At 40.4% G+C, this 16,251-nt stretch overlaps 1 protein-coding gene across 1 annotated transcript in view; it reads left to right on the forward strand.

Moving 5' to 3' along the window:
- The window catches only part of CDC16 (cell division cycle 16), a 39,349-nt gene that overhangs the window by 18,442 nt on the left and 4,656 nt on the right, over positions 1-16,251 (forward strand). The window contains exons 6-17 of the mRNA XM_056555993.1: positions 2,986-3,145; positions 6,737-6,828; positions 7,962-8,095; positions 9,854-9,933; positions 10,036-10,085; positions 12,012-12,085; positions 12,451-12,576; positions 12,974-13,126; positions 13,209-13,272; positions 13,371-13,432; positions 13,755-13,890; positions 16,151-16,241. Coding sequence (XP_056411968.1) covers positions 2,986-3,145; positions 6,737-6,828; positions 7,962-8,095; positions 9,854-9,933; positions 10,036-10,085; positions 12,012-12,085; positions 12,451-12,576; positions 12,974-13,126; positions 13,209-13,272; positions 13,371-13,432; positions 13,755-13,890; positions 16,151-16,241 — 1,222 coding nt within the window. The remainder of the gene's footprint in view (positions 1-2,985; positions 3,146-6,736; positions 6,829-7,961; positions 8,096-9,853; positions 9,934-10,035; positions 10,086-12,011; positions 12,086-12,450; positions 12,577-12,973; positions 13,127-13,208; positions 13,273-13,370; positions 13,433-13,754; positions 13,891-16,150; positions 16,242-16,251) is intronic.

Below are 16,251 nucleotides of genomic sequence, written 5' to 3' on the forward strand. Positions count from 1 at the left end.
AGGTTTCGATCAATATGCAGAGAGTTTTCATGGCGGATAAGTAAATGTATAGGGAAACCCCAACGGTACATCATTTTAGCTTAACAAAGTACTTCTGTTATCAGCATGAGATTTCTTCTGGCCTGTAAGGTAGCTGCAGACAGGTCCGCATATACTGCAATGCGATGGTAAGGTGCAGGTAAGCCATTGTTGTGACAAGCATATTCCATTAGCTTTTCTTTCACATGGAAGAAATGTACTCAGGCTAAGACATCACGGGGTACAGAATATTCTAAGTGTTTGGACCTGGGAACCCGATGGGCCCTATCAATAATTAGTTCTTGCGCCGGACAATCAGGAAGTGTGACTTGGAGTAATGAACGAACATAGTCCGGGAAATCAGCAGGAGCCACAGTCTCAGGGATGCAGCGCAATTTCACATTATTGTGGCGGCTCCGATCTTAGAGGTCTGCGACCTTGGTTTTTAGCGCCGCAACCTCCTCTTCGAAATCATCACGTAGTATTATGTGAAGAAGCAAATTTGCCAAATTTATGCTCAATGGGGGACATGTATCAAAGATTTTACCCCTGTTTTGTGTGTATTTTTTTGCGCAAAATTTTGCGCAAGCCCTTTTTTTGCGCAAAATTTTTGCGCACGTTTTGGTACAGCATGTCCTCCAGATGTGGCTGAATCAGGGTACCTTGGAGTGACATCTATAGTACACGTGGATTTATTAACTGCGTACTTTTTTTTTACACCAAAAATTTTGCCGCAATAGCTGTTTTTTTTGCGCAAATATAAGCCATCTTGGACTTAACATAGCAAGATGCTCTAAATCATTGATTCTATTTTCCAAAGAGTGGATTTAGGAGATTACTATATTTACCCGCAATTTATGAAGCTCATTGCACTTGATTGATAAATTTAGCGCTTCTGCACATAATTTAGAATTCGGGAAAAGGGGTAAAATGCTTCTACCATACACAAATAATGATACATGTCCCCCTATGTGATCCACTCTATCACCTATAGCATGAACAGTTGCTTGTATAGGGTTAACCAATTTATGCATGTCCTGCAGGAATGTGGTACGTAGTACGAGTAACATGTCTCTGAGAGTGGTATCAATTAGAACTTTATTAGTGACCGGCATGGTCGCTAAGGGGTTCTTAGCAGAGGTAACATCTGATGTAAGAGTGTCCCAAAGTCCTACCTCAGTTTCAGGTGTCTGAGAGGAAAGCCGAAGTCGCTGCTTCGCTGGGCTGTGGGACAGAGAGCAAGCAAAGGCAAGTGCAGAAGGCCTTGAGTGCACACCGCTGCCTGAAATTTCAGCTGTGTCATCAAGGCTGGAATCATGAGGCGGCCGGGAATCAGCTTGGGAGCCCACCGGTGAGAGGGCCACTGAGGCGATATGTAGCTCTGGATCAGAGGAAGATCTGCGGTGGAGCAGCGGTGATAGAGAAGCGCTAGGTCCGTGCTGTAGTTGGGACCGCGCTGCTGCCCGCATAGTATAAGAGCTGCCGGCGCCACCTTGGTGAGAGGCCGCACGGGGGATAAACTGGAATTTCTTCAAGGTACTGACCTTACCCTTATGTTCTCTCCTTCTGCTCTCCTTACAGACGAGTGGGTTCGGTCTCGGGACTGATTCCCTTTCGCTGGGGTTGTTATTTCCACCCTAGAGGACTGCTTTTGTACGTCCCATCAGTATGTGTCCCCCAATGAAGAGCTGAAAAGGATTTTTTTTTGTACTCACCGTAAAAAATCTCTTTCTCATAGCTTTCATCGGGGCACACCGCACCCACCAATTTCTTCAATTTTTGTCTGGATATTCTTTTCCGGTTATTGTTTTTTTTTTTCCGGGATTCTTTTCTTGGGTCCTTCAGACATATTTCTTTGTTGGCTTCTCCTACTGCTTTGCGGCAAAACTGATTACCTCACTTCCATTGGACGGGTATATCCTGCCAGGGAGCCGACTTTTTTTTCCTACTGTCAGTGCCTCCTAGTGGCAAGAGCATATACCCATCAGTATCTGTGTCCCCAATGAAGGCTACAAGAGAGATTTTACGGTGAGTACAATATTACATCAGTGTGCAGATTTGATGCACAGGATTTGTAACTGCAGGTTAGATGCTGTGCTCAGTCATTTAGTATACATTGAAATCTGCAGCAGAAAATCCTGTGCATCAAATCATGCGCGTCAAATCTGCGTACGTGTGAACGTACCCTTAAAAAACAAAAACACATAGGTAGACCAAAGAAGTTGTTACAGCTTCATGATAGAAATCTTAAAGCAATATGTCAGGAAAATAGATCATGCATAACCAATGTCTGCAGCAGAAAATCGACAGTGTTTCTACAGCTGCCGATTTTAAATACATTGGGGGACATTTATTGTTTGCTTTGGTAAGCATGTTATATAGGCATTTTTTTTCTTTGCTTATGTGCTACATATTTATCATACGATCACTGGGGTTGATAAATTTGGAGCACATAAGCAAAGCAAAAATTTGCATTTGAGACTTTTTTGCTCACGTACGGGAGTTTTGTAATTCAGGTTAGACCTGGAGCAGGCTCAGACTTTGTAAGGGGTTTGTGACTTTTTTTTTGTGTGTGATGTGTGACTTTCACACATCATAAATTCATGACCAATGCAAAGTGAAAACTGAAATTTGTTTAGGCATGGCTGTTTGTAACTTTTTGCTTATCCACAACATTTGCACAAAGAAGTTCTTAAGAGCACGTGCGACTTTGTGGGCCCGGAGTAAGCAAAAAAGGCTCTAAATACCGTGATAAATTTCCCCCTTGTTTTTCTTTGTTTTGGTGTGTAATGGAAAATCTGTTGTGTATCGGCCTTTTATGAACATACCCTAAAAAAATAAATAAATAAATAAATAAATAAAAACTGTTCTACATTTACATGTTTTGTCAAATTAATTTTTGCTATTGTACATTGAGATAATGTCATAGGACTAACATTATATAGTATTTAAATACTTATGTTTCAGATCAAAAGCTCCATTTGCCTTTTACGTGGAAAGATTTATGATGCTCTGGATAACCGAGCCCTGGCAACATATAGTTATAAAGAGGCCTTAAAGTTTGATGTTTACTGCTTTGAAGCATTTGACCTCTTAACAGCACACCATATGCTGACAGCCCAGGAAGGTTGGTCATCATCATGTCTCTTGTATTCGCATGTCATCTGGAACTGTTCTTATGTATTTTACAAGCAGTACAGGCATTAAAAGCTTTTTTGTATAAAAGATTTACAAGTGCTTTCAATTTTAGCAGCAAAGACGATTTAAAGTAGAGCAGGTCATTGTGGAGATTTTATTTAATCTGACTACAGGATGTCCATTATGTGTGAGTAGGACAGAATAGTAAAATGTATAGGGGGAGATTTATCAAAACCTATGCAGAGGAAAAGTTGCCCATAGCAACCAATCAGATCGCTTCTTTCATTTTTCAGAGGCCTTTTCAAAAATGAAAGAAGCAATCTGATTGGTTACTATGGGCAACTGGGCAACTTTTCCTCTGCACGAGTTTTAATAAATCTCCTAGATAGTTTCTGGGATGGGATGCACAGTTATCGGTGAGTTTCTTTGCATAAAATCTACACCCAATGCTGAGGCATTTATGCTGTGCCCAGTGGCTGAAAGAAGAATCATGTGATTGCAAAAGCTCCTTGCCACCTGGGACCTAAATCACCAGGGGGTAAATGTACACCCTGAGCGTTAAATGACTATGAATTAAGCATAGGACCTGCACTCAATTTATAACGGTGAGTAACAGCTACTTTCACTACCCAGACACTCACAGCTAACGATAGGAAACCGCTAACCTGTCACTGCCCATCATTAACCCTTGTTTCGTCAGATCAAGGTATTTAGTGTCAAATTTCAGGTGCTGGTTAGCTCATTGAGCTCATCGGACCCTTTTAATGCGATCGTGGTTTGAGCTATAATAGCAGCCTCCGGTTGGCGGCAATAGGCATAGCATTATACAGTGAAGGCAATTGAATGATTGCTTATAAAAGTTCCTTATGGGGAGTTAAAAATTGTAAAATAAAATAAAAAAAATCTGAAATGATATAAACGCCCCTCCCCTAATAATAAAAATTTTTTATATAATCATCCTTCTTTTCCGGTTTAACAAAGAGAAAAAAATTGAAATAAATATAATAAACATATTTGGTATGGTCACATGCGTAACTGTCCAATCTAATAAAATATAATGTTTAGAATCATGCTTGGAGAATGGCGTAAACGTAAAGACATGACAGACGCCAGAAATGCCTTTTTTTTTTTGTCACATCAGCAGAAAAAAATAAAGTGATCAAAAAGTCCCATCAAAACAAAAATGGTATCGCCTTGTTTATGAGAAAAAAAAAAGTTCTAGGGTTCAGAAGAGGACAATTTTTAAGCATACTAATTTTGTTAAAGCCTTTTATTTACATTAGTACAATAATAAAAAAAACTATATAAAGGTTAGGTGTTTAATTACATTGACCTAAAGAATAAAGAGAAATGTGGTCCTAGATTACATACACGTGGCATATAACCCTTCCTTTCACACCTTGTTCCATACTTTTCCACCAGTTTCCAGGTTTCCCCTGCTCTCCCCAAGAAACCCCAACTAATGTATGTAGTCCTCCTGGTCACTTTACGCTGCCTGTTTGCCTCCGGGTTGTCCTCCTCCATACCTACCCATACTATGCTACTCACTCAACTCAAACTATTTAGCAATGTCGATAGGTTAGATACAGAACGGCACAAAACGACACGCACACAAAAGTTTTTCGATAAGTGGGAGGTCTTTATTACTTCTGCATATACAGAATCAGAAATAGAGGACATAGTGAGGCCCATTAGTCTCACAGAATGGTATTGTCGGGGTGCTCTGGGAGATACATTAGGGGCCTTATGTCTTCCCAGGCAATGAATGCTGGTATCTTGCACCTTTTTCACTTTCACCTTTTCCAACAGTGTGCTTTTATATTTATGTGACTCTTTAGATTTTTGTGTTTGTTATCAAGTGAGCTTTTCCTGACGTCTCCCATAGGCCTTTGTACGGGCAGATGATTGCCCTTGTATGCCTTGCCTTAGTCTTCCTGTTTTTCGTCTCACTGACGACACTGTTATGTTCGTTTATTTGTTTTTCTACTAAGAAAATTGAATTAAATTGAATAAAATGTTTAAAAAAAAAGAATAAAGAGAACATGTCATTTTTACTATAAAGTGCATTGAGTAAAAATAAAACTCCCCAAAAGTTGCAGAATTTTGATTTTCTTTTCTGTCTCCCCCCCCCCCCCCTCCCCCCCAACAAGGTTTTGCTGTACGTTTCATAGAAATTGAAAGGCGTCATCACAAAGTACAGTTGGTCACACAAAAAACAAGCTCTCAAGTGGTACCTGTGGATAGAAATATAATAGTTATAGCTCTTGAAAGTAGAATAGGAAAAAAAAAAACGCAAAAAATAAAATTGGGCTATGTCCTTTAAGAGTACATATCATTACGAAAAAATGTTGGCATGTCAAAAGTTTTGATCAGCTGGGGACTGAGTGTTAAGACATTGCGAGTTTGTCTCGGTCACATACACGGACCCAGGAGATACTGTGCAGAGGGCAAAACTTTTCTTGGCTTGTTCTCTGGATCAGCAGAGTTCTGACCATTTAGACACTTGCAGATCAAAACTTTTAAGATGGCGCTAGGACATGTCAAAAGTTTTCCAAAGGACATTTAAGGGGTTAACAGATTCGTATATGACATGACAAAAAATTATTTGTGGAGGGTTTGAGCCCTGAATTTATGTTTAAGTACGTTACTCTAAACATAAATTTCCCCAAAATTTCTGTCCCATTGATCACTATTATATGATTTATATCTCTAGTACTGTCCTCCCAAAAACTTTTACATATGATTTAATGGGGTTTTTCCCTCTAAAAGCATTTTTCACCTATCCACATGATGTGTAACAAATTTGTGATTGCTAGAGATCCGATCACTGTGATACCAGTAGTCTCAAGAACTGAGTTTCCTTTGTGAATAGAGTGGTAGTACCCTTGCATGACCACCACTTCATTCACTCTTTTGGGACTGATGAAGATCACACATGGCTATCTTTGTCCGTTCTCTTACTAGTGGATTAATTGGCAGTCTTACAAGTGCACTGCTAATCTACTTACAAGTAGCTCTTGGGAAACTCTGTTCTTAAGACTGTGTGTAGGTGATAAGCGCTTTTAGTGGGAAAACCCCTTTAAGGCTGCATTCACATCTTGTTTTTACATTACGGGTGCCGGATCCGGCTGGGGGAGGGGCACACCGGGCTCTCCCATACCTCAGCCGGACCAGCGCTGAACTCCATTCACGTTTATGAGCCGACCGGAGTTAAACGGTGACTCCGGACGGCTCATTTTTGATCCGTATGTGGTTTCCTGACCGGACCTAAAACCATTGTATACTACGGTTTTAAGTCCGGTCACAAAACTGGATACAGGTAAAAAATGAGCCGACTGGAGTCACCGTTTGACTCTGGTCGGCTCATAAATGTGAATGTTCAGCGCTGTTCCGGTTGGGGTACGGAAGAGCCCGGTTTGCCCCTCCCCAGCCGGAACCGGCACCCGTAATGTAAAAACGAGATGTGAATGCAGCCTAAGCAACCCCCATTAGTTTTAGTACTTCCAGGCTTGATAATTAAGGGCAGCCTGTAAATATTTCTAATAAGTTTTTTGTTTGCTTGCTTGTTTTTTATACACAGAGAAAGAACTTCTTGATTCTCTACCTCTTAGTAAGAAATGTCCGGATGATCAAGAACTACTCCGTTTCCTCTTTGAAAACAAACTTAAAAAGGTAGGTCATCCTGAAGTATACCTCTGATGGACATTGCAAGATACGGGGGGAGATTTATCAAAACCTGTCCAGAGGAAAAGTTGCTGAGTTGTCCATAGCAACCAATCAGATTGCTTCTTTCATTTTGCATATGCCTTTTCAATAATGAAAGAAGCGATCTGATTGGTATGCTATGATAAATCTCCCCCACAGTGTGAAAGCACCATTAGAGTACTCTGCAGATTGCTGCCAATATAGAAAGAAGGATTTTACTAAGTATATAGATAATATGGATTGTATGTAGGTGCTGCATGGCCAGCTTATATGACACTTGAAGGGTTATTCCCATCTCATAAAATTCTTACCTATTGTTATGATATGCCATTACTTTATGATGAGTTTGGATTAGACCTCTTGGACCCCCACAGTACTGCTGATGTAGTGCTGTGTTTTCTTCACGGTTTTTCTGTTAAGCAGCAGCGCCTGCCACCTGGCTGCACAAGTAACTGCAGAGCCGCCCCATTCAAGAGAATATGAAGAGCATTCGTCGGACCCTGCAACGTCACAGCGTCTGACAAGTTCTCAGTAAAATTCTTCCCCTCAGTGGGGTAAAGTCAGCATGCTCCTAAAAAAGTATAAGGCTATGTTCACACGATTCTCGATTCCGCATTGGGATTCAGCACGGAGATTCCACAGTAGCAGAGTCCCATTGATTTCAATGGGATATTGCTGCGCTGTTCACATAGCAGAATTTCTGGTGCAGAAATTCAAACTCCGGTGTCCGCAGAAAGAATAGACATGTCTATACTTTCTGCGGACTCCGCACGGAAAAGCATTGCTGTCTTTAAGGCAGTCCTAGCGCTGGCATGTTGTTCTGGCGCTCCCCTGTTGGGGCAATGTCCGCACGGAAATTTTCCATGCGGACATTGCCCGTGTGAAAATAGCCTACAAGGAGCCAGACTGTAGGCGACAGCAATCTGCATTGAACTTAGAGTGATATATATTGCTATTCTTGTATTGACTAATACATTATTTTGTATATCTGTACGAAATGATGTGTTAGCATACCCTTATTTTTAAGTTTTTTCTTTTTTGGAAACGTACTTTCCCTTTTGTTGAACTATAGATTTTAAAAACTTCTTGTTTTTTTGCAGTACAACAAGCCAAGTGAAACAGTGATACCAGAATCTGTAGATGGTCTTCAAGATAACTTGGACGTAGTGGTTTCTTTAGCAGAAAGACATTACTACAATTGTGACTTCAAGATGTGCTATAAACTTACATCTGCGTAAGTAAATTCATTATATCAAGGCATTTAAGGGCGACACCTAACATGCTTTCACATTTTTCAAATATCCATTTGATTTTTTATATCTGAAATGGACCCAATTATTATTCAATAGGTTTTTAAGGGTCATTTTTATTACTGTTAAAGGAGAACTCCAGAATATAAAAATTGTACTCCATACTGCCGGAAGAAAAAAAATAAAGATGTAAATACCGTATATACTCGAGTATAAGCCGACCCGAGTATAAGCCGAGACCCCTAATTTCAACCCAAAATCCCAGGAAAAGTTATTGACTCGAGTATAAGCCTAGGGTGGGAAATACATTATTCCCCCCTGTCATCATCCAGACCCCCGTCATTAACATCCTCATCATCATCACCGCCTGTCATCATCCAGACCCTCATCATCATCACCTGTCATCATCCCCTTGTCATCATCCCACACATCCCCCCCTTCATCATCCCCTTGTCATCATCCCCACCCCCCTTCATCATCCCCTTGTCATCATCCCCACCCCCCTTCATCATCCCCTTGTAATCATCCCACACCCCCCCTTCATCATCCCCTTGTCATCATCCCCACCCCCTTCATCATCCCACACCCCCCCTTCATCATCCTCTTGTCATCATCCCACACCCCCCCTTCATCATCCTCTTCTCATCATCCGCCCTCAGTGGTCTTCAACCTGCGGACCTCCAGAGGTTTCAAAACTACAACTCCCAGCAAGCCCAGGCAGCCATGGGCTGTCCGGGCTTGCTGGAAGTTGTAGTTTTGAAACCTCCGGAGGTCCGCAGGTTGAAGACCACTGCGGCCTTCGACATCATCCAGCCCCCTCTCACCCCCCTTTAGTTCTGTACAGTACTCACCTCCGCTCGGCGCTGGTCCGGTGCTGCAGGACTGTCCGGAGAGGAGGTGGTCCGGTGGGATAGTGGTTCCGGGCTGCTATCTTCACCGGGGGCGCCTCTTCTCCGCGCTTCGGGCCCAGAATAGAGGCGTTGCCTTGACAATGACGCAGAAGTACGTTGGCAATGAACGTACCTCTGCGTCGTTGTAAAGGCAACGTGACTATTCTGGGGCCGGGCCCGAAGCGCTTAGAAGAGGCCTCCCCGGTGAAGATAGCAGCCCGGAACCACTATCCCACCGGACCACCTCCTCTCCGGACAGTCCTGCAGCACCAGACCAGCGCCGAGCGGAGGTGAGTACTGTACAGAACTAAAGGGGGTGAGAGGGTGCTGAATGATGTCAAAGGCCGCAGTGGTCTTCAACCTGCGGACCTCCGGAGGTTTCAAAACTACAACTCCCAGCAAGCCCGGACAGCCGATGGCGAGCGAAGGAAGGTTTGTACATCTTTATTTTTTTACTGCCGGCAGTATGGAGGACAATTTTTATATTCTGGAGTTCTCCTTTCAATACGTTTTTTTTGCCTCTGTCCAGTCCCTTGTTTTTCTGTCTTTTACCTGCTTCTAAGACGAGTGCTCGGTGCAGGACCTGCCGGCTTATCCAATCGCTGGCTCCAGTGGAGTCTCATCTTGGTCACTGATTGTGACTGAGAAGGTCCTACTTCTTGTCACAGAACCAGGAAATGCACAAAGTATCGGGGGACAGGACTAAGGCAAACTAGTGTGGTGGTGTACTGGAACTATTTTTTCTATGTTCCACTGCTCTGGTAAAACAAAACCTGAGCTGTGATTGGTTTTGCCAATAGCAACCAGACAGTTTTCACAATTTGTATTTATTCTCCCTATTATGCTTCTCAGAGTAATGGAGAAAGATCCCTTCCATGCAAATTGTTTACCTGTGCATATAGGCACTCTCGTAGAGCTGAACAAAGCAAATGGTGAGTTTTCCAATTACAAGTGAGTCGCTCACTTGCTGAATGAATGTAGCAATTTTTTTTGTTTAAGTTAGTATTCTTAACATTATGGCTTTATCTTTCTAGAACTCTTCTATCTTTCCCACAAGTTGGTTGATTTATATCCTAATAATCCTGTAAGTATTTAAATTTAATTTACTATTGCTGTACTATAGCCCCTACTTCCCTTTTTCTTGTATTCCTATTTGTTTCCTCTGTGGAGTCTGCTTATCTTTATAGAAGTTGCTGTATGTGTAGAAGTTGCATAGCAATATGTTTATATATTCACATTTTATGAGACCAAGTTATGGGACCTTCAAATGCTTCAATGGTCCTCACTATCTGTGATATGAGCTACGCAGTGACAGAAAGCAGAGTTGTCACCATAAACCTTGTGAGAATTACAAGATCTGCAGGCTCCATAGGGAAATACTTTTCTTTTTCAGCCAATTCAGAGACTTAAAGGGGTACTCCGGTGAAAACCTTTTTTTCTTTTAAATCAACTGGTGGCAGAAAGTTGAACATATTTGTAAATTACTTCTATTAAAAAATCTTAATCCAGTACTTATTACCGGTAGCTGCTGAATGCTACAGAGGAAATTCCTTTCTTTTTGGAACACTGATGACATCACGAGCACAGTGCTCTCTGCTGACATCTCTGTCCATTTTAGCAACCATGCATAACAGATGTATGCTATGGGCAGCATGGTGGCTCAGTGGTGAGCACTGCTGCCTTGCAGTGCTGGGGACTTGGGTTCAAATCCCACTAAGGACAACAATAAATAAAGCGTTATTATTATTATTATTATAATAACGTCAGCAGAGAGAACTGTTCTTGTGATGTCATCAATGAGCATTCCAAAAAGAAAAAAAATTTCCTCTGTAGTATTCAGCAGCTAATAAGTACAGGAAGGATTAAGATTTTTTAATAGAAGTAATTTACAAATATGTTTAACTTTCTGCCACCAGTTGATTTAAAAGAAAAAAGGTTTTCACCGGAGTACCCCTTTAAGGGATTGAGGGAAGTACCTGAGGTAACAAATGCATGCGGTACAGTATCTGGTAAAAATGATGGGCCACAACATAGGCATTAATAAGGGCATCTCTGTAGGGGCTTTCCCAGTCACCCTATTCCTACTGCCCCTGCAAGACTTGATCCCAGGAGACTGATGCCGCCTGGGGACTAACCATGTCTTTTAGGTCTGTCTGGATACCTGTCAGCATTACAGACAGACCATGATACACTCTGATATTAAAAACTACATCTTGTCCCACAAATCAAGTCATTACACAGCTCTGTTACTAGAAAAAAAAATATGGCGAATAGTAAAATATATATTAAAAAAATATTAAAATGTGGTATCTCACTTTATGCTATACAAACATGTAAATCTTGTCATTCCAAAAACTTGCTTCACAAAAAGCAAGCCCTCATACAGCAGCTAAGTCACTTTAAAAATTAAAGTAATGGATAAAAAAAAAACTATTGCCACATCATAACAGTTGTGGCTGATGAAAGGCAGGTTGGTTTAATAACCTCTTACTCCATGTGAGGTGTGCTTCATGAAGCCAGAATGGTCACCTAGAAGACATTTTTTGTCATATCTGAAAAGTTAAAAAGGTGGGTAACCATCCTCTAAGTGTAAGGATTCTATAAACATTGGGTTAACTATCCCCAGTGGAATTTGGAGTTACTGTTAAACAATTTCCCAGATTTGATGCTTAAAGGGGTTCTCCACTGCCCTCACGCCCCCTTCCCATAGACTTTCGTTGAGGGGGGTGGGCGTGACGTCAAGAGGGGGCGGCCTCGAACACAGAAGCCCACACACAGCGTTCGGAGTAATAAACTTCCGGACGCTGCAGGCGGAGCTCCGGGAGGCAGGGCAGTGGAGAACCCCTTTAAGGAGGGGCTTGTAGATGTAGGATATCCCACCTCTCATAATGTTAGGACCTATTTAAGTGATATGCCAGAACCTTATTTGAGAAAATCTCTTTAACATTTAGTTTTTTTTTCTGTAATATATTTGTATTCTAACCTTTTGTGTTTTTCTTCACTTCTTCAGGTGTCCTGGTTTGCTGTAGGCTGCTATTATCTCATGGTTGGCCATAAAAATGAACATGCCAGGCGATATCTTAGGTGTGAGGTACCTCCATTCTTAAAGGACTGCTAACTCTAAATTCTTACGAAAGTAGAGGTTATAAATAGAACTGCTAATATTATTCATATGTATAATTATGGTTGCTGAGGTTCTTTTCTCTGTAGATAAGGTAGTGATTATGGGAAAGACATGTTAGCGGATATCCTGCTGATACAAATCCTTTTAAGGAAGCCTACAGGCAGGCTTTCCGCAGGCTGAAAAGGCTGATAACAGATAACAACAGATTACATTAGATTACATTTACCTGAATAAGTAAATGAGAAACTAAATTTTTGTGTTGCTTTGATATACTATTTTGATTCTCACTAATGATGCTAAAATTCTATTGTGTGTTATATTGTAGCAAAGCCACCACATTAGAGAGAAGCTATGGTCCTGCTTGGATTGCTTATGGGCACTCATTCGCAGTGGAGAGTGAACATGACCAGGCAATGGCTGCTTACTTCACAGCTGCACAACTGATGAAAGGGTATGTTAGGTGTGATGGATATATGCACAACTGATGGATATATGGCCTCTATTTCTTTGTCTTAAAATTACTAATATATCCTAGTAAATATGTCCAGTTTTTAAAACTATCAGGATTAATCAGTGGTAGTTGATATATCTTATTAGTGGGGAATCCACGATTCCAGAGAAAAGTCTGTTTCCTATGTGCCATACAATAAAGAGTAGGCATGCATGTGGGGCCCATTCACTCTTGTTCCTAAGATCAGTGGAAGTGCCACCAGTCAGATACCCATTGGTTAGACATTGCTGACCTACTAAATAAATACGTCAAATAGGTGTTTGCATGAAAAACATTTCTAAGACTGGTTTGTGTATAGTTTTGGGTTATATTATTATTCCTTTTCATTTGTTTTTAGCTGCCATTTGCCAATGTTGTATATTGGACTAGAGTATGGGCTTACGAATAATTCAAAGTTAGCAGAAAGATTTTTCAGCCAAGCATTGAGTATCGCACCAGAAGATCCATTTGTTATGCATGAAGTTGGCGTGGTAGCATTTCAAAATGGAGAGTAAGTATGAGAGGTTCTGGTGAGCTTAGTAATGCTATTCTTTGGATTGTTCTGGATTCTTACTTCAGTTTATGCTTTGCAGCTGGAAAACGGCTGAGAAATGGTTCCTAGAAGCACTAGAGAAAATTAGAGCAATTGGCAATGAGGTAAGCTATGCGGACAGTCAGGATGAACTTGTAGTTTGCATCACTTAAAATTACATTGCACACTTTTACTAAAAATGTATTTTCTTTTTGTTGTACAGGTTACAGTTGATAAATGGGAACCTTTGCTAAACAACTTGGGTCATGTCCGACGAAAGCTTAAGTAAGTAAATACAATAACTTCATATCATGGTTGTCTCCATATCTGAAATTAAAATCCAGGACAGTGGTGCTGCATAGTTGTGTCAACTTGAAGTAAATTTCCTAATCTTGTAAGCTTTAAATTGGAGTTAAGCTGGTCACGTAGGAAAATGTTGTGATTTCACAACAAAAAATCAAAATATTTAAATTTTTGTGAGCAAAACATTTAAATTTTAATTACGTACTTGCCATCACATTTCTGTCTAGCCCTACCAAGTACATTCTTATCTATAAATGCTAAATGTTGTGTGATCTGAAATGTTTTTCCCCCGTCCTAACTGTAGGAAATATGAAGATGCGTTGGAATATCATCGTCAGGCCCTGGTTCTGATACCGCAAAATGCATCCACTTACTCTGCCATTGGATACATACATAGTTTGATGGGAAACTTTGAAAGCGCAATTGATTACTTTCACACAGTAAGATTTTAGCTTTCACATTTTAAATAGAGCAAAATGGATAAATTGTTTAAGTTAACAGGGGTTTAAAGGGGGTTGTCTAGTCCCATGATTTTTTTTTTTTAGTTGTGTTACACTTTTACCGGGAAAAAAAAATTGCAGGTTACAAGTTATAGGAAGAAAAAAACTATTGATCCCCAAACAAGGATTATCACATCAAAACCATGAAAAAGTAAAATTTTATACAAGAGACAACCGCTGAAGTCTGTAGTAATGGAGCGCTAGTAAAACTGATCAATATTGTTCTATGTTCAGTGTATGTAATCTAAAGATTGCAATCAGCAATTCTAGACTGGGGACTACAAAATAGTGAATAAATGTGAAAAAAATTTTAAAGGTAAATTTTAAGGTTCATTTTTGAAAGGTAATTTTTTTAAAGGTAAATAAGCCTCTTCCCTGATGTGGTATAGTCATGGTAACATGTGCTATCACAGTGTGTGTAAGTGTATAAAACTATTAAAATATAACATTAATGAAATCGCACGGTCAATGGCATAAACGTAAAAGAAAACAAAGTCTAGAATTGCTGATTGTTGGTCACTTTATATACCAGAAAAATGATTAAATAGAAAGTGATCAAAAGGTCCCATCTAAACAAAAAAGGAACCAATGAAATATTGGTGAAAATAATGAGCCCTAATACAGCCCTGTATACAGAAAAATAAGTTATAGTAGTCAGAATAGTACACTGAGTAGGACTGGAAGGCCTGAAAAGTTGCAAAATAGTGTTTTGTTGGTTTTTTTCACCACACAAATATTATTTTTTTTGTTTCACCTTACATTTTGTGGTAAAATGAGTGATGCCACTACAAAGAATAATTGGTGACGCAACAAACAAGCCCTCATTTGAGTCAGAAGGTGAAAAATTTTAAGCGTTATGGCTATTAAAATGTGATGGAAAAATCGCTGTATCCCAAAGGGGTTAAACACTAGGTCATTTTATGTTACACATTCCCTTTAAAGGAGTTCTGTAGTGAAATATAACTTATCCCCTATCCAAAGCTGGGGCCCCCCTTGATCTCCTGAACAGGACTCTGGCAGTCTGCTGGAAGAGGGCGTGCCAACCCCCGCACGGAGCGGAGCTTCCTGCGGGGGTCAGAACTGCCGCTTCCTGCAGACTGGCGGGGCCCCGTTCAGGAGATCATGGGGTGCTCCCAGCGGTCAGACCCCCCCACGATCTATAACTTATCCCCTATCCTTTGTATACTTTAGCACTCTATAAAAAACTGGACAACCACTTAGTAAACCTTAAATAACCCATTAAAATTTTTTGATAAGTTTTCTTTGTATGGATCCTATCATCTTACTTTTAAATTTCCCTTAAATGGGCACTGTCAGATACAAAAACTTTGATATGTTGTAAGGCATGCAAAACCAATAGGTTTTGCAATTGCTTTCATTAGAAAATGTTCAGTATTTTATACTGAAAAAGCCGGTCAAACCCTGCCCCCCTGCCTGCTTGGACACATACTAGTCCTTCTTGTCCATGCGTCATCACCTATGTCATGGACACACTACCTTGATTGATAGCTGTGAGCGCAGGGCTCAGAGCCGGAGGAAAAATCCTCCCACTATCAGCTTGTGTCACGCTACTGTCAGTGAGGACAAGCTGGGAGTTGTAGTTTTGCTAATGCTAGGGGAGATGTGAGCAGACAGCATACTGAGGGAGGGGGCGGAGACCTGCACAGTGAGGCCACACCCCCTCCCTTTGAGAGGAATTCAGACTAGTGAGCTAAATTTAAAGTGTAATAAAAAATGAATAAAGGTGCTAGACACATAAAAAATAGATGTAACGTTTTTTTTGTTGGATCTGACGGGTACGCTTTAAATGACTTTTCACATTTAGCCTATGGAGAAGACCATGCAGAGCAGTCAGGAGACTAAGTGGCACATCCTTTTTTTTTTTTTTTTTCCTTTTTTTTTTCTCCTTTTTTTTTTTTTTTTAGTGCTTCTGCCACTTTGTGCAAGTTATTAGATGGACTTACACTGGTGGGCTCTACTCTCAGGCATTGAAGGCTTTTCCTCATTGTTACAGTATTATCTTTTGTCTAAGCCATTGATATATATATGTAGAGCTGTATGTTGATAAGAATAAGGGGCTAATACTAACAAATGTTCTTTGTCCAGGTCATATGGGAATTTGACCTGGTCAAATCTTTGTCCAGGTCATATGTGAATTTGATTGTTCTGGGAACATTATTTTTTTTTTTCTTTAAATCAGGCACTTGGTCTAAGAAGAGATGATACATTTTCTGTTACAATGCTTGGACACTGCATAGAAATGTACATTGGTGATTCAGAAGCATACATAGGTAAGAAATG

The sequence above is a fragment of the Hyla sarda genome, chromosome 2 (assembly GCF_029499605.1).
Source record: "Hyla sarda isolate aHylSar1 chromosome 2, aHylSar1.hap1, whole genome shotgun sequence".
Lineage (NCBI taxonomy): Eukaryota > Metazoa > Chordata > Amphibia > Anura > Hylidae > Hyla > Hyla sarda.